Source organism: Ahaetulla prasina, chromosome 2 (genome assembly GCF_028640845.1).
Source record: "Ahaetulla prasina isolate Xishuangbanna chromosome 2, ASM2864084v1, whole genome shotgun sequence".
In the NCBI taxonomy this organism is placed as follows: domain Eukaryota; kingdom Metazoa; phylum Chordata; class Lepidosauria; order Squamata; family Colubridae; genus Ahaetulla; species Ahaetulla prasina.
Window position 1 is genome coordinate 203,226,425 of NC_080540.1, and position 24,078 is coordinate 203,250,502.

Genomic DNA, 24,078 nt, shown 5'->3' on the forward strand with positions numbered 1-24,078 from the left:
TGTCATTTATTTTAAAGCTGCTTGGTGAAAATATCTCTTATTTTTCTTTGAAAATAGATAAGGTTGCTCTGGGTGCTAATTAATAATTTAAATTAAGCATATTAGTGTACTTGAATTCCAGCCTTTACCAACTCTTGTAGCCCATGGAGTTCAACCAGTATAAAGTACAATAATTGTGTATCAGCCAGGCCAGTTCCAAGGTCCATCTGGGTTTTCAGCTATGACATATCCTTATTTACTTGTACTCAGGCACCTACAGCATACTAACCATCACACTGAACAAAGGTAAACCATTCTGCATCTGTCTTTTAAAGCACCTTTAAACCCTTTCCAGCAGCAAAGACATAGAGATGCCATCACGTTTAGACTAGAATGGTCTGACAGCCCTAATTGCTGATCCCAGCAAAGCAGATTTGCTCATTATTAATCATGCAGGACAAGTATTAAATGACATATAAACAGTCCTGTGTATTTATCTGGTCTACATGGCTTCTAGTTACGTAACATAAAGTCAATCACATCTGAGGAGCAATTGATGTTAATGTTTCTTTCATGTGCATTATCAGTACCAATAATGAATGAAAGCAAATATATATGTCCAAAGGATAATGTTGCAAAATCCAATCTGGGTCGGTCACTTTCCGACTCATGCTGGAGCCCATCTTCAGGGAACTTCTCTCTCATCAAAAAGAGAGAGAGAGAGAGAGAGATTCTAGTGAGAGAGAAATTCCCTGAGAATGGGCTCCAGCATGAGTCCAAAAGCTTGGAAGGCTAAATCTCTTGTCTTAATGATTGATTCAGATTGGATCCTGCAGTACTGATAATCTGTAACAGTGCTTCTCAATTTCAACACATTTAAGTCGTGTAGACCAGGGGTCTCCAACCTTGGTCCCTTTAAGACTTGTGGACTTCAACTCCCAGAGTTCCTCAGCCAGCTTTGCTGGCTGAGGGACTCTGGGAGTTGAAGTCCACAAGTCTTAAAGGGACCAAGGTTGGAGAGCCCTGGTGTAGACTTCAACTTCCAGACTCTGCCAGACTCAATAACTCCTCTGGAAAATGGTTTCAACAACTTCTGAGGCAATCAGAAGTTCCTGAGTTGACACAGGAAGAATGTTCTTTGTTGTGCCTTTTTAATGCTGTTTCTAATGTTAAGTATCCATTTCAAGTCCTGGGAGGTTATAGAACCCAAAATTTGAAGGACTCTACTGCTGATACTGTCAAATATGGTAAGAGGTGGTAAAATATAAGAGCTGCTCCTAAAATCCACTTTCATCTCTACAGTTTTAAGCATATTCAGCTCCAAATTGTGTACAGCTGCACCAGAGGGCCAGTTGTTCAACCTTCTGCCTATATACAGACTCATCACCATCTGCAAACTTCAGAACTTTAACAGAGGTTTCCCTTGGCGTGCAGTCATTGGTATAGAGAGAAAAGAGCAACAGAGAGTGTACACATCCCCGAGGGGCAGCTGAGCTCATTTTCAGGTTCTAGATGTAGTTTTCCTTAACCTCATCTATTGCTTCCTATCTGTCAAAAAACTGATTACCCACCTAGAAGTATGATGAGTAGGTACAGTGAGTTCAAACTTTATTACTGGTAAATTGGGTATCTTCCAGATATGCTGGATGAGAGGTTTGGCTATCCTGGGAAAATTTATGGCATTTAGAGGACACCAAAGCTTCATTAGAAGATTGCATGGAGCCAAATTAACATTTATTCATAGACCAAAGTTAATGATTTTGTAAAATTTACAGCTGGTTCTATAAATATACTGATTCTCACTCAAATGCAATTCCAGAAATCAATCAACCAGTGGAATAACTTGCCTTCAGAAGTCGTGGAGGCTGCATCACTGGAGGCTTACAAAAAGAGACTGGACAACTATTTGTCTGAAATGGTATAAGGTCTCGTGCTCGAGCAGGGGGTTAGACTAGAAAACCTCCAAGGTCCCTTCCAACTCTACTGGCTGGGAAATTCTTGGAGTTGAATCCACAAAGCTTAAAGTGGCTGAGATAGAGAAACACTGGTCTGTAAGCTTCACAAAATGTATTAGCGGGGTGATCAAAAGCAAAGCCTCTTAATTGGAATAATTGAAATAGTATCTGTTTTTCCTCCCTGCTTCCCAGAGCATGGAGGTACACAAATGATGCTTTTGAGAAGGTGAGAATTGAAGTAATTATGTCCTCAAGTTCATTTCAAAAACAAATGTATGGGGACATTGCTGCTCATCACATTTATACGCATACATTCAGTTTTTATTAATGTTTTATATATCTCTAATGTGTGAAAATATAAAATCTGTGCTTATAACATTTACTTTTTATAAAGCTTATGCACAAATATCTTTTTTAAAAAAAATAGTGCAATAAATTGTCATCTTTCCAACAACAGTTGGTGTCAGTGTAATATTGGAAAGTGAATTCTAAAATTTGATTATTAAATATGGCTGATCCAATGGAAAGTCCAGTTACATAAATCTTTCCTCATGATTTTTTGCGGACTTCTTTAACATTTTCTTTTCTTTAAAAAAAAAAGGGAGACTTTTTAAAATTAAATGTTAAGTTACATCCACCTGCTGGGAAACTGGCGACTAATTTCCCTCCTTTGCACAAGTATCAAATTTTTGGAAGCATGAGGGAGGGCTTAGGTCAGAGAATAATTTGAAAAATTCCCAATAAAGGAGCAGGAAACAAGTCATGGAATGTTCTTTGAAATTCAAAGATTATCTGGGGAAAAGCTATTACAGTTTAAACTGAACTATAACTCTGGGCTTTGAGCTGATAAGAACTAAAGTTCAACAACATGCAACATCTGTCATGTAAACTAAAACAAGAAATAATCTAAGTTTCTAATGCTGAAATACTGATTTTATTTATTAGATTTTATTTTATCCTGCCTTTATTACTTTATAAGTAACTCAAGGTGATGAACATACAGTACGTAATACTCTTATATTCTTATATTTATATTCTTATCTGTTTTTCTATAGCATTTTGGTAAACAGATAAATGCCTATAAATACAATAAATATAGGTGAAAGTAGTCATTTGTGCAATCCATGCCCATCTCATGAGCTTAGTAGCTAAAAGATTTGATCTAAAACTTGATCTGAATCTGCCCAGCACAGTTTGGTGTCAATGACATTCCTGTTGATTCTGTGCACACTGAATGTTACCAAACCAGGCATCTTGATCATCTATTTTCATCCTCCAGTTGATTCTTACATGATTGATGGTTTTATTCCTACAAACCACTATGCAACCACATCTCCAAAGCAGGAGTAAAGATAAGAACAGACCCGATCACAGACACCACCAAAAATAGCCACAGGAAGATCCGGTCAAGAACCTGAGCTACAAACTTCCAGTCGTGCACTACCTAGGAGAGGGAAGGAAAATAAGAATTGTGAGTTCAATGTTCATTTTATACAAGTGAAGTCATGCTTTAAAATATACTTGGGACTTAAGTCATCCACGTTCAGCCTTCAGTGTATGCAAGGTCTGGAAACAGAGATTGTAGGAATGATTTTTTTTTTTTTTTAGGATTTTCTTTTTGAGAATCTGTTAGAACGCTACAGTATAGTAGAATACTTGTTGTTAGTTGCGAAGTCGTGTCTGACTCATAGCGACCCCATGGACAATGTTCCTCCAGGCTTTCCTGTCCTCTACCATCCTCTGGAGTCCATTTAAGCTCACACCTACTGCTTCACTGACTCCATCCAGCCACTTCGTTCTCTGTCGTCCCCTTCTTCTTTTGCCCTGAATCTTTCCCAGCATTAGGTTCTTCTCCAGTGAGCCCTTCCTTCTCATTAGGTGGCCAAAGTATTTGAATTTCTACTTTATTCAGTACAACCTCCCCCCCACCCCCATCAGATGGAGTTACTCTGGATTTTTATCTTGTGCTTTCTTCTTTCCTAGGATTGAGTGGTCTTTTTTTGAAACTCTTCCATCCTTAATGGGCCATTCAACTCTTCTTTATTCCCACAACCAAGTTTATGTTCCATCATATCAATGTATGCTTGATAACCCTGTGAAGCACACAGCAGACCACTAAGGATACATGGCATTAGGTAGAGGGTCGCCTTCATTGGTGGGTCAGATGTGGTGTAAGTTTGTTGTTCAATAAGCATTGATACAATCTTCAGGGGATATTGAATATTGGACATGACTCATAAAAGTTATGTAAAATTATTTTGCTTCAATGCAGCTGACCAAGCAGAGCTAGCATGAACCACAAGTTCCCACTTGTCTCTATATAGAGATAGGATTGCAACTTGGAGAAACCAAAAGCCAAATTAAATCTGCTTATAGGTTGTCACTAGTGAGCTGCTCATTCTCAAGAAATGGTTTATTTTTTTATATTTTTATGTTATCTCTAATGGTTGAACTCATGGCCATACTGCTGAGGTGATTAGCTAGTCTCCCGCTCAGACATTGATGAAACCTGATTACTGTTATCGTATGCCTACGGGCCACAATGTGTGAGTGCTCTTTGATTCAGCCAGCAACTGTACTATGGTGTGGGCGTTGCCTAGCTACATTCTGGCCAATGACTGGCACTCAGTGAGCAACATGAAATGGCATCCAAAGCAAGCTCAGTGACAAAGACAGATTTCTAGGTGAATACTTGCTTAGCAGCCCATTGACTGTCTACCTTAGAAGTAGATTTGAATTTGTATTCATTATATCCTTTGCCTGTTCTTCGAAGTAGAACTTTTTTTTTTAGGGAGCGTTACATAACTGAAATTATTCATCTGTTAGGTAAGTTAATTCCTTAATTCTATTTCTTAGATTAACAGTAATAATCAGTATTGTCCTTTGTAGCAGAAAAACATATTCAGAAACGTGGACTGTATTTATGCTGAAAGCTAACAATTTGTACATATTGCACCAGATTAAAGTTAAGTCTAATATTAACCAGTTTCTGACTTTAACTCCATTCTCTTTCAAAATGCCAAGGCAATCATTTCTTTTCATTTTACACAAGGGTAAGCAGGGGGTAAAACATGTTCCTTTGATAGACATTAGTCAATTTTTACTGTGTTATCTAGGATAGGGAAGTTGATGTTTTCTCCAAACGTTGAGGTCTGCAACTTCACAAGCCCCAACCATCACTGCCGATGGCGAGGGATTATTTTTCTTTTAAAACTTGGCCGATGCTGGATTAGAAGAATCCTGGCCCAATTCTGCAACGTATTCTAAATTTACAAATGTAAGAAAAGCTTTTTCAGGATTACTTTGTCCAGGTTTGGTATGACCAGATGATTTGTTTAAAAATGCAAGTTTAAATTCTTCTCTAACTTTGGAACAAGAATAGAATAGAATTCTTTATTGGCCAAGTGTGATTGGACACACAAGGAATTTGTCTCCGGTGCATAACCTCTCCGTGTTCATACAAACAACAAAGTGATAGATCATAGATCAAAAATCATAGTTACAATCGTTCATCGTAAGATACAAACAACTAGTGATAAATCATAAGGAGAAAGTAGTAGGAAAGATGGAAAATTATAAGAAAAGATGAAAAATTATAAGATGAGAAGATGAGAAGGATAATAGCAATACAGCTTACTGCATGGATGAGCATCTTTAGGCCTAAAACATTGCTATAGGAATTGGGCAATATGAGGTAAATGGAAAAGTGACATTAGCCCACTCTTGATTCCTAACTTACCTGCCTAATGAAGTGCTCCTTTTTGACATGCCTGGAGATATATTTAATAGAATCGGCAGCTTTTTCCAAGAATGCCACCACTACCTTTTCTCCATCTTTCAATTGTTTGTTTTTATACTTCCTCAGCTTTGGTTTTAGAGTTCCTTCCGGATCCGCAAAGGCACAGCGATCGACGTGTCCTTTCATGAAGAGCAGCCTGGGCAGTTTCTGAAGGAAAAGTCTTCTCACCCAGGGAGCCATGGGATGGTAGGTGGCTGAGGAACGATGGTGCACGTTAATTACAAAAACTGTCACAATGATTGAAAGGGTGACAAAAATCATGATGAACAACAAGTACTCGCCAATCAAGGGTATGACTTTGGAGGAAGAGGGGATGATTTCTTCAATGACGAGGAGAAAAACCGTGAGGGAAACTAAAACGGAAGTTGAGAGTGATAGTTTCTCTCCCTCATCTGAGGGCAAGTAAAAAACGAGCACTGTTAAAAATGATAATCCTAGGCATGGGATTATTAAGAAAAGTGTGTAGAACAGTGGGAGGCGTCTTAAAACAAAAGAATAGGTGATGAATGGGTAGGAATATAATCCGTCTTTTCGGTTTCCTTTCATTCCTTTGGCATTTAGGATTTCCCATTCCCCATTATCAAAAAAGTCTGTCCTATCCACATTTTCGTCTACTAGGATCAAGTCAACCATGCTGCCATCGTAGGTCCATGATCCAAATTTCATGGAGCAATTCTGCCTGTCAAATGGGAAGAAGGTCACATCCATCGTGCAGGAACTTTTATAACTGGCTGGAGGTCTCCAGACTACTATCCCATTGTACTTAATTATTGCTTTTGTCATCAATGAACCTTCAAATCGCCCATCAGCACTAGAAAGGATAGAGGAGAAAAGTGTTCTTAAATTACATATCATGCTGCTTGTTCCAATAATTTTTTTCCCCTATGTCAGGTTTGTTTCCTATTGCAGTTATAGTGGTAGCCTACTTCTCAATTCTTTCTGCTTGTTTTAAAAGGATACTATTTCTCGTGAGTTCACGTTTGTGGAAATTACTGCATGTCTGCATCTCAGAAATAAAACTTAAAAAGATTTAGAAGAGTTGTTCCTTGTGGCAAAACCTGTGCTCAAATATGAGTTTTCTAAGAACACTTTTTTAACTTACTAGCCTGGTAGAAGTCCCACAATCAGATTTCCTTAGACTAAATTGAAAGTGCTTTTGCAGCCCTCTCTAAGTAGGTTACAGAGTCAGCATATTGCCCCCAACAGTCTGGGTCCTCATTTTACCCACCTCGGAAGGATGGAAGGCTGAGTCAACCTTGAGCCAGTCAGATTTGAACTGCTGAACTGCAGCTAGCAGTCAGCTGAAGTAGCCTGCAGTGTTGCACTCTAACCACTGTGCCATCTTGGGTCTTATGTTGTGGGATCAGATCTTTCCCTCTAAGTTTGGACCACTTTCTTCACCTTTGGATTGTAAGGTCTATTGCACAGGCGTCAAACTCACAACGACATTTTGTTGTCACATGACATATCGCATCTTCCCCCTCTTCACTAAACAGAGGATGGGCGTGGCCCACGCATGACACATCTGGGCCACGGGACGTGAGTTTGACACCCCTGGTCTATAGCATCCCATGTTACCTGAAAATACCTCCTCGGTGAACAAAATATGTGGTCTAATCCATTGCTTTTGATCAATTTAAATTATTCTTTATATTAATTAGGAAGTATTTTGAAATATTTCAAGAAAAGTACTGATACAGCAAGAATTGAATGAATGTTTTTGAAGTGAGGGCGAAGCACATGGACTCTTTCTATAGTGTTTGAGAAAACTTGCTTAGGTAGATTTCAGTTAGGCCAAAGACATTCAGGAACAAATAGAAAACCATTACAAACAACAATAACAAACACTTCACAGATTTGCACTTGAGTTGCTATGCAAGTCCTTCTGTATTGTCAGTTTCAGCCAAGATATTAACTGGATAGCACTCAGATCTCTCAAAAACAGAGGATTATCTCTGAGAAAGTAGGACAGCTAGCCACCCATCACTACATTAGGATCCCTATACTCACTTTTCAAATAAAACAATATCAGGGAGCCAGAGAGATTCAGACGGAACCCGAATTGCAGTGATCCCACCATAATCTTCAGGATTCCAGCACAATTTATGGTCGATCCATTCCTGCAGTAAACAGCAAAAATGACCAGATTTCCATTTCAGTTTCTCAATTAAGTAATTATTCCTAGCTGAGAATAACAGTGGAGAATCTTTAGTCAGTCTTTAAGTGACTTTCCAGATATTGCTGAACTACAATTTCCATAATTTCTTACTCTTTGAAATGCTGGATGATGCTGTTGAAAGTTATAAGTAACATCTAGACAGCCTCATATTATCATAGTCATTTTTCAGGTCAATATGTAATTGCTAGCCTGCTGAATCAATGTTTAATGTAAAATTTTCTTCTGGATATGGATATAATGTCAGGATTCATACCTAACAATCAACTATAATGTATTGTATTTAGTTTTGGCTTAGTGCATTGAATAAAAAAAGACTTGTTCAACAAATTGGATTTTAAACAAGTGGAAATATCCCTTCCCAATAACACTGATAAAGATCTTCAGTCATCCAGGTAGAGGTGTCTGGAATTTGAGTCATAGCAACAGACTTCTGAAAGTTGCTGAAGACTGAAGAAGCTTCTTGGACAAACAGCAAAACCAAAAAGAAAAGTTTAGTTGATATGACTCAACTAACTTTACTAAGAACGTAAAGTTACATTCATTAATTATTTAATTTATTTATTAATAAAAATTACATTCATTCATTCATTCATTCAGGACCTCTTCACAATTGGATAAATGCCTTCCTATCAAACAGACAACAGTGGTCAAAATTGGCAACGCTCTATCATATCCTGTTCCTGTCAAAAGTGGTGTTCCCCAAGGTAGTGTTCTTGGACCAACACTCTTCATACTATACATAAATGATCTCTGTGACCTTATCTCAAGTTATTATGTTCTCTTTGCTGATGATGTCAAACTATTTAACACCACCAACAATACTACTACCCTTCAAAAAGACCTTGACTTTGTATCCGATTGGTCTTAAACTTGGCAACTCCAAATCTCGACCAGCAAATGCTCAGTCTTACATATTTGAAAAAATAATCCAAACACTAAGTACAAGCTTGATGTTCATTTCCTTACTGACGACCCCCACCCTGTCAAAGACCTTGGAGTTTTCATATCAAATGACCTAAATGCCAAAGCCCACTGCAACTACATAGCAAAAAAAGCTCTAAGAGTTGTAAACCTAATTTTACGTAGCTTCTTTTCCAAAAACTCTACACTACTAACCAGAGCATACAAAACATTTGCCAGACCTATTCTTGAATACAGCTCATCCATCTGGAACCCATACCACATCTCTGACATTAATACTATCGAATGCGTCCAGAAATATTTTACTAGAAGAGTTCTTCGCTCCTCCGAAAACAACAAAATACCTTATGCCACCAGGCTTGAAATCCTGGGATTAGAAAACTTAGAACTCCGCCGACTCCGACATGATCTGTGTTTAACACACAGAATCATCTATTGTAATATCCTTCCTGTAAAAGACTACTTCAGCTTCAATCACAATAATACAAGAGCAAACAATAGATTCAAACTTAATGTCAACCGCTTCAAACTTGATTGCAGAAAATACGACTTCTGTAACAGAGTTGTTAATGCTTGGAACTCACTACCTGACTCTATAGTCTCTACTCAAAACCCCAAAATCTTCAACCAAAAACTGTCTACTATTGACCTCACCCCATTCCTAAGAGGACTATAAGGGGCGTGCATAAGAGCACAAAAGTGCCTACCGTTCCTGTCCTATTGTTCCCTTCATTATATCAAATTAACATAGTTATTGCATACTTTTACTTATATATAATTTTTCTCTCATGATGAATTATTGTTTATGTTGATGATTATATATACTGTTGTGACAAAATCAAATTAAAAAAAAAAGAATGTACCATTGATTTGGAATATCCTCCTCAAAGTCAAATATCCTTACCGTGCAACTTGATTGACCTAGATTTTTAAAAAACTTTAGGGTCTCCTAGGGATTATCACAATTATTTAGCCAGGTTTATAATTTAATATTCTTTTCCGGTATGTTTAGTTATTTGCAGTTAATTGCATGCCACTAGCTCAGTCAATAAGTATTATATCATTCAAGCAATGTTTTAAACTAATTTGCTTTCATTTCCTAGTTGTTTAACTTGCTATTGCTTCAGTTGCATTAAGGACATTGCAATTTTTAACCTGCATTTGTATTCTGTCCAGATAAATCTTCTTATTGAGCAGCTGATAAATGGAATGATTAATAAGGACATATTTTTCATAATCAGGTTTCTCCTTCATACAATCTGGTCTAGAGTTTGCATGGAATATATTTTATTATTATATATATTATATATATATTTAATATATATTGAACAGCAGACTTTTTTCACCAGAGCCAGCATAGCACTGCTGCCTTCAACACAGTTATTTGACCTAGGATTCTACCCTTTATAAACATATGATGATGTCAAAATAATGCATAAAAGTATTATTTTTGTCCATCAGCTCAGGAAGAGCTAAAATAGTGTGTGTCTTTCAGTGTTCTGGGTGAAGAGCATAAAGGTACATGTATGAGCAACAAAATACTTGGAGACTTGAACACATTTAATTTTAAAAGGAGATAAACCTACCAAACCTATCATTTCCCTGTGAATATTGTAATAGTTCTCTCTTTCCCACCTCTGCCTCAACATTTCTGGCTGGGATACAGCCACGTTGGCCAGCCACCAAATTGTTTCAGTCTGAGATAATGTAGTCACAAGACTATTTAAAAAAAAATGCCAAAGTTGCTGTCGGTCAAGACATCATACAGCTGTACACCTGATGGCTGGTTTTTGTTTTTTTTAATGGGAATGCAAGGAGTAGCCTAGAGAAATATTAAGGCAACACAGTTGTGACCTTTGAAAATGTAACAGCATTGATCTTAGTAGTCTTCACAAACCATACAATATAACACTTCACCAAGGAGAAGAAAGTTCTAAATAATCTTTGGGGCAGGAGATGGGCAGGTAGAAAATACCTAAGTCAACATGACGTATCAGGATTGCCACTTTAACAAAAGCAAAATGAAACCCTGGTCTCTTCTATTTAGCCTCTTAAAATTGCTTAGTCTTGAGATATCGGTAGGCATCCTTTTTTTTTCTCCTCCCATGCTGATTTTTACAGACATAAGATATTGAAAAAACCCACATCATTTTTTCCCCCTTGCCTCGTCCTACTTCTGTGGACTTCACTCTGCACTGCGTAATGGCTGCATCTCAGAACGGAGTCATTCTTACAGTAATAATAATAAAAAAAAATCTCTCCACTTTTATTTATTATTTATAAAGAGGGGTTTTTTTTATTGCCTTGTTGGTAATGCAAAAGCCAGAAGAATGAGAGTGCTGACTAAAATCAATATTAGCAATGAAAGCTTCTTCTTGCTGAGAATTTAGACGGAGAGTTCTTACCAAATAGAATTCCTCCAAACCCTCCCATTCCATATGTTATATTTGATTTTTTTTAAAAAAAACTTGCCCCTTTGCATCATTTATACTTCATCCATTTGCCTGCCTTACATCAGAGGAAAAATTGTGGTCTGTGGGTTTTGTTCATGGCCTCTCATCTTCTCCATAATTCCCTTTTGCCCCTGGGTCGTAACACCCCTGGTTGTTTTTCCTCTTTGTACTATCAGGACTACAATTCTTGCACTTCTTCCCCTGTATATCTTCCCCAAAACCCTATCAGCTATGATTCTTCTCAACCTGCCTTCCTCGCTACATTTTCCTCTATGGCAGAGGTCGCCAACCTGTGGGCCACAGCCCACTACCAGGAGGTGGCCTATTTGAAACCGGGCCCTGTGGGAGGCCAGTGTACTCATGTGTGTGAGCGGCGGGCCTGCCCTCATACAAATGAAGCTGTGCAAGAATGCCTTTCCCCCTCACAAAACCATCCCCTCTCCCTCCCCCTCCCCCTCATTCCCTGCTCCGGGCCTCCAACCCGGCAAGGTTGGGAAACGCTGCTCAACGACTTCTCTGTCTTCTCTTTCTACTTTTCTCCTGTAACCTTCCTCCAACCTTCAAAATGCATCTCTCCATATATTACTCTACTGCTCACACTCTCTCCCTGTGCAATCTGTTTTTCTCCCATCAGTGCTAAAAGTTTTTTTTTTATGGTGCTATTACAACCCAAATAGCATAATCAACTAAACAACAGCAAAAAAAAAGAAAAAGAAAAGAAAATAGATTATACAATAAAATACAAAAAGGGTTACTTTGAAGGAGGCGGGGGGGACTCTTGACTTGCCATGCAAAACACCATCTGGTCCTCAAGCCAATAGGAGTTATGCACTTCTGACCTACATAATGTATTTTGGTGTTAGATGCTAAATGTTCACAGCTCTCTTGGATGCGTTCCATAAAAAATAATGGGCATGTTTCAGGCTTCCCAAGGAGCAAAGAGAGATGCTTCAAACTAAATATGCACAGAATTGGACTAAGTCCCAAGGTATCTAACATATACGGCTATTTCTCCCACTGCTTAATTTTTGGCCAAGTCATCTGATGAGATGGGCCACCATGGGAAAATTTGGGATGATGAAATAGTAAATGAGGTAAGCGTCCCTCCTTCATTGTCCAAAAGGCTGCTTCCAGGTGGCGTTATTTTAAGGTCTCTGCAATGCTTAGTACATTAACTCAATCTCTTTATTTCATCCTATTTTCTCTAATTAAGTGTTGTAATGTGCTGAGAAATTATTCACCCTCTTTGAAGCTTATGCGCATCAGATATAAATAATCAATTATATACTGAAGTAAATGATGCAGATTTAATTTTTCTCATTACTTGCTGGCTTCTCCAAAACCATTTATTTTTTTTCCTATGTGACTTAAGCAAGGTCATTCACATTTTTATCAAAGACTGGGTTGTGAAACTTGGGTCTTTAGAGTCATATGCACCCACTGATTTATTTCATGCTTGTTTCTAATGCTTTTTGTGATTAATCAGTGCAAATCTATAGGAAAGGCTACTTGTTACCTACAAGGGAAGAAGGGAGGGAGGGAGGGAGGGGTTACCCCATCCAGTTTTTGCTTTGGCCCACCATTGATGAGATGTGATCACCAAAGATTTATTTCTGTGGGACAATGTCCCTCATCAGAAAAATGTTTAGCACTATGACTGTCAAGAATAACTATCTAAAGAAAAGAATCAGGTATTGCAAGGGTGAGTTTATCTACCAATGAATCCTCATAGCGTATGAGTTAGGATTAGACATCATCTCTTCCGCTGCATGTGTAATCAAATCCTTTAAAGTGGTAACCGATTTTTCGACGTACCAAATCCCACGGAAGGAGTCATCTATACTTTTAGATGCTGCTGGGATCAGATAGCAGCTATGTCCAAGGGAGTCCCAGAACAGTAGATAGCAATCCTCTTGGCATAATTATTGAAGTTGTAGTCTACATTTGGGGGGGGGGGGGATCAGCTTGAGGAAAACTGAATTGTGAAGTATATCTCAGTATATGAACTGGAATCTGCAGCCAAAGTTGTCTTTTTACAGTGACTGGAAGAATGTTCAGTTTTAATCCCAAATTATTGTTAGCCATCCAAGTGCTTTGGCAAGGAAAACATAATAATCTCCAAGGGCTGCTTGAGATTTCTTTGCCAAAATAATGAACAATGGGTATTTTTATATGCCCTTTCTTGCAATACAAATGAAGCTTTTCAGAACAGGTGTATCAGGAAATAAAGAAGCAATTCAGAAAACTCATGTTTTCAGATCTTCAGCTCCACAAATCTATAGCCAGAAAGTTAGACAGGAATGATACTACACTAAAACAACAACCACAACATTCATACAATCTCAGATTCTTGATGGTTTAAACCAAGATTTCCCAAACTGTGAGGTCCTGGGGAGGTGCAGACGGAGTGCAGGGTAAGTGTGAATTTTTTTATATTTTATGTCTTTATTAAAATAACATTAATGAAAATGTTATTTTAATAAAGACATAAAATATCAAAATTTGTACTCATTTTGGTGTTTGGACTTTTAGGTATGGATTTAGGTTTGGATTTTTAGGTATGTACATTATGATTTCACTAAAGGGAGGTGTGACGGCAAAAAGCTTAGTAACCCACTAAACTAAATTGTAAATTGTGAGTCTATTGAAAGTTATGCCATATGTATTAAATTACAAATCATTTCAAATTTAACTTTAGCAATAGTCCATTGAAAGGTCCAAGAGTTTATTCTTAATCTTAATTACCTGGAGAACAAGATTAGACAGATTTGTAGCAGGGGTGAAATCCAGCAGGTTCTGGCAGTTTCTGGAGAACCAGTAGCGGAAATTTTGAGTAGTTTGGAGAACCGGCAAATACCACCTCTGGCTGGCCCCACAGTGGGGAGGGAATGGTGATTTTGCAATATCCTTCCCCTGGAGTGGGGTGGGAATGGAGATTTTGCAGTATCCTTTTCCTGCCACACCCAGCAAATCATGCCCACCAAGACACACCACACCCACCAAGCCACGCCCACAGAACCGGTAGCAAAAAAATTTGGATTTCACCACTGGTCTGTAATAACCTATTGGAGACAAGAACGTTGCTAAAATATAGGTAGTCTTCGACTTATGACCAAAATTGAGCCCCAAATTTCTGTTGCTAAACAAAACGGTTGTTAAATGAGTTTTGCCCCATTTTACAACCTTTCTTAGCACAACTGTTAAGTGAATCACTGCAGTTACTAAGTTAGTAACCTGGCTGTTAATTGAATTTGGCTTTACTATTGACTTTGCTTGTCAGAAGGTCGCAAAAGGTGATCACCCGACCCCAAGACATTGCAACCATCATAAGTATGAGCCACTTGCCAAGCATCTGATTTTGATCCATGGGGATGCTACAATGGTCGTGTGAAAAACTATCATGTCACTTTTTTCAGTGCTGTTGTTAACTTCAAATGGTCACTAAATGAACTGTTGTAAGTGAAGGACTATCTGTGCTGATTTTACCTTCCAATTGCTTCTTCTAATGAAAAACTGCTACAGTTTTAAAAAAATAGGGCAGGTCTATAGCGAAAAAGGATGCAATCCTATTGGTCTTCACCTTCCCAGTTCCCAATGCGCCAACCTTTTCTCTTATGCTAGTGAAGGGGCACCTGGGCACCAGCAGTTCAGAAGACAGAATCAGTTGGCTGATTGTTGGAGGTTCTGACCAGTGGTGGGTTTCAATTTTTTTTTTACTACCGGTTCTGTGGGTGTGACTTGGTGGGCGTGGCATGGCTTGGTGTCCGTGGCTTGGTGGGCATGTAGGGGAAGGATACTGTAAATCCTCCATTCCCACCCCACTCTGGGGGAAGGATACTGCAAAATCCCCATTTCCTCCCGATCAGCCGGGACTTGGGAGGCAGAGAATAGATGGGGATGGAGCCAGTCAGAATTTTTACTACCGGTTCTCTGAACTACTCAGAATTTCCACTACCTGTTCCCCAGAACTGATCAGAACCTGCTGAAACCCACCTCTGGTTCTGACCCATTTTGCTTGCAACATTAGCAGAAGCCACCATTACAATTATAGCTAATTCTCCACTGAGGTTTTCTTTTTAAAAAAAACACTAACATTCCACTGATATATTAACTATGCAATGTCCCCGTTATGTGATGTTGCTCAAAGGCTGCTCTAGTTTACATCCACAAAGACAAAAGCGATACAGCTGATGTGGATTTATATTCAATGAAACTAATTCCCTTTCCTGAATATCACATGTGTGAGCCACATGTCCTCTATTTGTTGGGTAACTTAAAAATAAAATGCACACATGCAATTCATAAGGGAAAATCCAAAGAGGACATTTTATATATAAGATTGCAGTGTTGATCATACTGAGCTAGAAGGAGAGATGAAGGACTCATTTCTTCTTATAGCCCTAGAGGGCTCATATATCTCATGTAATTATCTTGAAGCTATATACAAACAACACAATTAAAATGACTAAATGCAATAATAACCTTGCAGTGAATTTATATTAAAAAAAACATATATATTAAAAAGAGATAGAAAGAACAGGCAAGCAAAACTAGAACAGGGAAGAACAAAATAATGCAACGGCATTGTGGTGCAATGACTCCTCTAGAGATTGTGTAGGTGGTCTACCAGGTTGCTTAGACCTCATGTATCAAAACTGGAAGCCCGAATTTGGCACAGGGCCTATTATCATGACATAGTGTACAGCAAGATGCCCCACTCAACCACTTCACTGCCACTTTCTGGACCAGCAGAAGCTTCTGGATCAATGGCCACGGCAGCCCCGCCATAAAATGCATCACTGTAGTCTAAATGAAAAGCACCTACATAAATCACTGCTATGCTATCCCTATTCAGGAAAGATATATCTATTCAGGGAAGAGCATAGCAGATGTGGTCCAATGAAGCTGGTTGACTAATTACAGCTTAATTACACATCCCCCCCCACTGCCCTGTGTCCGGCTCCCTCCTTTGCCAATTTGTGTTAATGATTTTATCTGTTGTGTTGTTTTTTTTTTATATAATTGATGGTTTTAATATTTTTCTGTTGTAAGCCACCCAAAGTCATTGGAGATGAGATGGGAAGCAAATAAATTTCATAATAAATAAAAATAAAATATACCCTGCATTTTGTTCTGGGAAGTCGGGGTGGGGGGTGGGGGTAAGGGGGAGGGGAATTTGGGGGTTGAGGGTAGAGGATGGAGTGATGGTTAATGTACAGGGATTATTGAAGATGTATAAACATAATTAATGTAGGGTCGGGTCTGCCCAGTTACCATTTTAGAACGGTGGGGAGGGAGAAAAGAGGAGAGAGTAGGAGGTAGGAAAGAGGAGAAGAGGAAGGAAGGAAGAGGGGTAGAAGAGGGAGAAGGAAGGTGGAGGGTGGAGGGAGGAGAGGATGTAGATAAGAGAAGGAGAGGAAGGTCTGGAAAGTAGAAGAAGGTAGAAGAGGGAAGAGTGTTAAAAAGTGGGGTGGTGACTGGGCAAGCCCGACTAATTGTATATAACTGTACATTGGATGAGCTGTTTGATATGATTGTAAAAATAAAACTTTTTAATGAAAAAATAAATAAATAAATAAATAAATAAAAATAAAATAAAGATATACCAACTGAAGTTGGTAATTAATGCTCTTGGCAATATGATGTTTTAACTGAATGTTTCTAAGCCACCTAGAGTCACTTTGGAGAGATGGCAGACAAATAGGTTTGGTAAATTAAAAAAAAATATTTAAGGTTCTACTGCAAGTGTTCAAAATACAATGTGAAAATTGCTATTCAAATACATTGGTTAAAATAAAAGCCATTTATGCTAGCATTGATGATGTTACCTAGCTGGGTAATAAAACACCTGCAAGAAAGCCACCAAGCTCAGAGAGCACCAAGAACCCCCCAGTTCAACCCTAAGCTACAAATATTCTTTTCTATTGGTAAAGCCATTTCTATATTGTATTGGATGGCATTAGATTTGACATTTTTTATAAAGCATTAATTTGAAGTATCCTTAAATATTAACTTAGTTAGACCAAAGTATCTGTGACAGAAACCAATTTATACCCATTAAGGTGAGGCTAGATTTATAGATTCATAGAATCACATTTCAACGTCTGTCTCACAAGCTGAAAAATATTTACAGGATATTAAAACTCACTGACTGCTAACAATCCTAGCAATTAAACATTTTAAAATAGTACGGTTCTACTTTTACCTGTTTCAGCCATACATTAGTTGTCATTAACTGGTTTTTTTCATCCTGTTGGAGACAAGGGGCAAAAAGAGCAAGTCATTTATTTTTATTTTCTTTTAAATATCCCCTACACACCCAGGGAATCAGCTACATATTCTGATGATACGTTGTTTCCCAGGAGGAGCCCTATGTGAAATAATTAAACTTGAATGCTTTTAAGATTGCTATTTGTACGTAAGGATAGAAAAGGAGGAGGATAGAATGACTTTACAACTGTTTACATAATTATTTGATTCAGAAGTAGGGTTACCGGAGGACATCTCTAAGAGGAGAATATCGCCTCTGTTTTGTCCTTGTGTCCTCTGCCCAGCAGGCATAGTCAAATTTTGTTGGGCTTTTTGAGTAGCTAACAAGCTTTCTTCTCCTGAGCAGTTTTTCTCCATCACACAGTCAATTCTTTAATCAGTTAATTACAAGTTAAGAAGCTCAGCTCCAATTAGCTGATTAATTAGTTGATTACCACCCTCACCCTCCTGCCTGAAAGTGACAAGACCTTAATCAACTGTACCCTGCAGGCCTTTGCCTCCTGAACAGCTCTAGCCCATTCCTAAGACTGGGGGGGGGGGGAAAGCAACCCAGTATTTCTTGAGCTGGAAAAGTAATTGCATCTACATGAAAACTTACCTATTTTCTTTTTCAGTTTTCCACTGCGGTTTTTGTTGTAAGTGCCAGGAAAGTTAAACTGTTGAAAATTAAACTGTTAGCATGCCTTCATTTTCGTCCTTTCCAATTCTCTGTGTCCTCGTTTGTCTCTTCAGATATCTGGCAATCGTATTCAGATACCACCTCAACCTCTGTGCTACCCTACATGACACCTAAGTCATATCTTCCCTGAAGTAAAACACCTGATCTTGAAGGTTGCTCTGGAGCCTTTTATAGCCATGCGGGTGGAATAAATGCAGCTGTTTTGGCTTTGCCCTTCCCTATGACAAGCAGGGGCTCCAGACTAGTAACTGGAAATCTTGCCGCCGACACAGAATTTGAGGGAAAATTTTTATACAATGTTTTATAGATGGCATTTAGATCCTAAGAAATTATCATGTATGTACCCAGATATGCAAGCAAAATGTTGGAGATGTAATTGTGATGACGCTACATATTTTCATATTTGGTGGACTTGTAAGGATATAAAGGCCTTTTGGATAAAAATTTGGTGGATTTTACAAAAAGTTTTGAAAAAGAAGATAAAGTTCCTGCCGCAATTTTTTCTGTTGGGAATTATTACAGACTGTACAGTAATTGAGACTAAATTGATTTTAAATCTAATAACAACAGCAAGATTATTAATAGGACAGTACTGGAAGAAAAAAGAAGTACCGACAATAGAAGAATGGATATTGAAAGTTGCCAATTTGGCTGAGATGGCGAAAATATCAGCCTTTTTGAAAGACAATACGCAAGAAAGATACTTAAAGGAATGGAAAAAATGGATTGACTATATTCAAAGTAGATATCAGACTAAGAGTTATCAGACTGCCTTTGAATGATTATGATGTATTATTTTTTATTGTTTTCGGGGAAAGTTAGGAATTGATGATTGTAGGGGTATAATTAAGTTGGGACAAAATTTTTTTAGCATATGTTTGTTTTATTTTTAACTATACCTTGTGCTCGTTCCGGGAAGTCGGGGGGGAGGGGGGTTGTGAAGGGAGGGGGGAGGGGGGGAAAGGGGGGGGAATTTTCTGTAAAACTTTTTGAATAAAAAAAAAGAAAGAAAGAAATCTTGCCGCCAAAGGCTGTGACATAACCAAGGCAGATTCCAAGTCTTCAATCATAGAAGAAAACATAGGATGCTACAGCATTTGGCAAGCAATTCCCTCTAGACTGAGCAAGCAACTGGACCTGATCAACAGCCTTTAGGCTCCAATTCTGGCAAATTATAGCTTCTGATTAGCTACAACCCTGGCAAGAACCATGACAGGCCATCATATAAGCAAGAGCTCAAGAACATTTTCACTTCCCAAGCAAGAATACCAAAAGCTAACCAGTAGCCACAGGGGCTAGCTTTGTGTCTGTGGTGTCTTTCCAAGTCAGTCTTTACTCCTGCTGAATATACAGACAAGTCCATGAAGTTTCTTGGCAATATTTTCAGGAGTTGCTACTGCCTTCCTCCTAGGGCTGAGAAAGAATGACACCGCCAAATGGCTCTCATTAAGAAACAGCCTCCATTAATTTGTCTAATCTCCTTTTAAACCTACCTAAAGTGATATATAATCAAATTCCATAGTTCAATTACATGCTCTCTTTTTTCTGTCATGCACTTTTTGCCAGTCAGCAAATTAGAATAATCCAATTCTTCTAATAAGGCATGGAAAGGAAATTTCTCTGACCAATTTCTGTATTATTTAGCATTAGCATTAGATCCTCCCATGCTATGTAGCATTTCAGGCAGCAATTTCTGCATAAATGCATAATTTTATGTTTGACTTGGGATTTTTCCCCCTTCAAGCTTAAAGTCCTCAACATTATAAGATTTTTTAATAAACAAATTATTTTACTAATGTCATCATTTTAATGGGCTGCTTACTGGGTATTTTTTTCCAAGTTTATAAATGCATTTAAGATTCAGTGGCTAAGACAATATATAGTATTTTCCTAAATACAGAATTTGCCACAAAACATTATAATTACAATTTTATTTTAAATTTGTTCCCCAATGTGAAATTTGCATTATCAGAGCAACTGCACATTGGATCTATGTTTCATTCAAAATATCTAACACAACTCAATATTTTTTTTAATTCAACTATTTTTTAACTTAAACATTATGCATTATGCATTATTAGCATTATATAAGAACATTATATGAAAATTAAATGGGAATTTCTGGCTTCTATCTTTTTATAGATACTTACATTGTTTTTACTATTCTAAATAAACAGCAACTGTGAGCAAATCTAATTTATGAACAAAACATACATGCACACACAGAAGGACAGCAGCCTGTTCAAACTCTTGGAATTCTCTTTATTTTCCCCTTTTCACCTCTGTATTCTCTCTCTTCATTAATAACTTAAAGTTAACACTTAAAATGTGGACAAGAATTTATTCACAGTCAAATATCACTGAACAACTATTAGCAGACCAATGGAGATTCAGTACCAGAAATAAAATATTCACGGATGCAGAACTGGAAGAGATTCAGAAAAATTGCAAAAATGGAAGACCTAATAATAGCAGAACAGTAGAAGAAACTCAGGTTATAACAATTGCAAATATAAAGGAAAAAGGATAATATGAACTATAGAAATGATAAATTAGAATAACAGCAAAACCAGAACAGGCCAACACAGAAATGACCTATGAATTTATCTCCCAACTCCAGAAACAAGAAGAATTTAAAAAGAAAAATATGACATATGCAGAATCACTAAAGACAAAGACTGCCAGCATTGAAAGTAGTGCTCACAAAATATCTGGCACCTATACTGAAAGATGTGAATAAAGTAATGGTGAGGATTAAAATAACATCTATTTAACTGACCAATCAGCTTGGTTCGCAGTGGTTGTTACAGAAAAACTGGGTACTGAAATTAGAAAACCAAAAAAATATCATACTCAATCCCAAAGCAAATGAAAGATCAGATGTGATTAATTTAAAGAACATGAAAGAGTGAAAATTGAAGAATGTAGGGAGAAAGACAAGCTTAATTTATAAAATGGCTTAATACTAGAAAAATTGAAGAAGGTTTGGAAATCATTAAGTAACAAACACCGCCAATGAAAGGAATAATTGAATGCTATGAGGCACAAATCATACAATTTAAGCAAAATCAGCTGTTTCAAGTAGACCAGAGACCATTCTACCAAAGTATAAATGGCAATAGAAATTTTGAAAATGGAAAACCAAACTAAAAGGAAATTTTTTTCCATTTTTGGAAAGATCTATAGGAAACAAAAAAACGTTGGATGGATAAAAGGATTTGAAGGTGAATTTAATAAAAATCAAATGGGAGAACTAATAATATCAGAAATAATTAAAAATGAAGTGAAAAGAACGAACAATTGGACATCTGGAAATGATAAGTTGCATGGATTGGTTCAAATAACTAGCTTACATCCACTTATTGCTAAACAGTTTAATGAAATATTATAAAAATTGTATAAATATCAGTGACTGTTATTAATTGGCAAAAGATAGAGAAGATTCTGTCCCCACATTACCTACATCTTGATTTTAATTTTAATTTTTTTATTCTATATTGCTTTTTGACTTTTTAACTTTTATTATATTATAAGCTGCCCAGAGTCACCATATTACTGAGATGGGTGGCATGGAAATTCAAAAATAGATAAATAAATCTTATTTGATTCAAAAAGACCCAGAGAAAGAGACAACACCAGGAAACTATGAGCTGATAACATGTTTGCCTACAATATTTAAATTACTCGTGGACATAAGCGCGGACAATAGCCAAAATTGTTTAGAAGAAAATAACATGCTTCCAACAGAACTGAACAAAAATAAAAGGAAAAGCAGACGTACTAAAGATCAATTTCTGATTGATAAAATGGTAATGGAAAAATCTCACAAGGTGAAAAACCGATTTGCAAATGGTCTGGATTCATTGTAAAAAGATGTTTGATTCATTAGCACAAAAGTTTGGAAACAACCTGTGTGAATAAAAACATTAGAATGTTTATAGAAAATAGAAGCAGTAGAAAACAGAATTGGAGTTTGGAAATGAAAAATATGGGCTGGTCAACATTAGGAGAGGCATTATCACCTTTATTATTGTTATGATCATAACAATGAAGAAATTTTTGATTTGTTAAAAAAAAGTATCTTGATTGCAAACAGCAAAAAAATGCTAATAAAAACTGACATTTTGCCATGTGGATGGCTGAAGTTTTATGCAAAGTCAGAAATCAAAATACAGTCATTGACAAATACTGTAGGAATTTTATCAAAAATACAGCAATGGAATATAGTCCAGAGAAATGTGGTAGAGTATCAATAAAACAGAATAGAACAAATAATAATGGAACTGAAATACCAATTGGCCAACCCATCAAGTTTGAAGCCTACAAGTATCTGGGCATTTTCCAGTTGAATAACATCAAGCCTGGACAAGTTAAAAATGTATTTACTAAAGAATACACCCAAAAAAGTGATGGAAATGCTTAAAACAAAATTGAATTATATAAAAGCACCATCAAAGCCATCAATACCTGGGCACTGTCTGTGATACAATGCACTATTGGAATTATTAATTGGACACAAGTTATACTGGACAGTTTGGATCAAAAAAAGCAAGAAAACTAATGACTATTCATTATGCATTACATCCTGAAGTTATATTGATAGATTATATCTGCTCCACAGAAATAGAAGCATACTTGAAGTCTAACAAACTTTTGAAGAAGAAAATAATGCATGGGTTGATTATGTAAAAACAGCCAAGAACAAGCATTGCTGCCAGTCAAATATTGAAACTGACTGAATGTGCAGAAAATGAAACATGAATATCTAAATTATGCAATAAAAACAAGGACAGAATGCTGGAAAAGAAAAGCATTACATGATCAGTTTTATAAAAGATCATGGGGAAAATAGATAAAGATAAAACCTGGCAATGCCTGACAACTGGAAGAATAGAAAAAGAAACTGAAGGCTTGATTTTCACTGCTCAAGAGCAAGCTATTAGAACTAACGCAATCAAGGTCAGAATTGGAAAATATTGTCAAAGATTAACTGCAGAGTGTGCAAAGAGGCGGAAGACACAATAGATCATATACTCAATTCATGCAAGAAGGTCACACAAACTGATTATAAACAATGACAACACAGTCATCAAAATGATAAATACAAACCATATAAAAATGATTATACTGTATGTCAGGGAAAATTGGTGGGAATATAGAGTTGAAAAAGAGCTAGTTAAAACATGGACATTTCAATAAAAACTGATTCTCTTGGCTCATAATATGCCAAATTTAATTGTGGTTGTAAAGTGTGTGTAATTGATGTGACAATACCAGGGGATAGTAGAATAGAAGACAAAGAATTGCAGAAGATGACAAAGTATCAAGATCTGAAAATCGAAACTGTAAGATTATGACATAAACCAATCATGGTAGTCCCAGTGGTAATCAGCACATGAGTGCCAAACCCAAAACATTTTGGACAGCATTAAAAAAATCTGTGTATTGATAATTACAAAAAGACAGACTGCTTGGATTTACACATGCAGTATACTATGCCAATGCACCATCACCTTGGGAAGGACTCAGGTGGATAAAAATGCCAAATCCAATCTGAACACCTGGCTGACTGTGACGAACTATAAAAATACACACCTTCATAAAATCTTTGCAAAAGCAAACTGTGTAATTTTTTTTACAGGGCTGCAAGTATAATCACTTTTTTTAAAAAAATGCATTTGTAAGCGTAATAATAAAAGATCTGTATTGCCTATGAGGTCAGGAGGATGTGTCTCTATACCCTTTGCAAGCGGATGTACACACACAAGCACATGCATGTACAAAGGGTGAACCCTGAAGGTTCCAGGTTATCCTGTAAAGAACAATTGGAAGAAATGATCAAA

The 24,078-nt window shown here is 37.1% G+C and overlaps 1 protein-coding gene across 1 annotated transcript; it reads right to left on the reverse strand.

Annotated features, from left to right (window-relative positions):
- Window positions 1-3,243: 3,243 nt before the first annotated feature.
- On the reverse strand, window positions 3,244-17,533 carry CHRNB3 (cholinergic receptor nicotinic beta 3 subunit). Its single transcript, XM_058169466.1, has 4 exons — window positions 17,492-17,533; window positions 7,744-7,853; window positions 5,674-6,544; window positions 3,244-3,378 (listed from the first exon to the last, which is right to left on the reverse strand). Exons 1-4 carry the CDS (start codon window positions 17,516-17,518, stop codon window positions 3,244-3,246), a joined length of 1,143 nt encoding a protein of 380 aa, XP_058025449.1. The 5' UTR covers window positions 17,519-17,533.
- Between the last annotated feature and the right edge of the window lie 6,545 nt (window positions 17,534-24,078).

What these genes read in the sequence shown, in the direction of transcription:
- CHRNB3 (XM_058169466.1), bottom strand. Translation starts at nt 17,518, where the DNA reads ATGACAACTAATGTATGGCTGAAACAG. An exon ending in CTAATGTATGGCTGAAACAG is followed by an intron (nt 7,854 to 17,491) that starts GTAAAAGTAGAA and finishes TGTTTACTGCAG; the next exon opens with GAATGGATCGACCATAAATT. An exon ending in AGGAGCACTTCATTAGGCAG is followed by an intron (nt 3,379 to 5,673) that starts GTAAGTTAGGAA and finishes TCCCTCTCCTAG; the next exon opens with GTAGTGCACGACTGGAAGTT.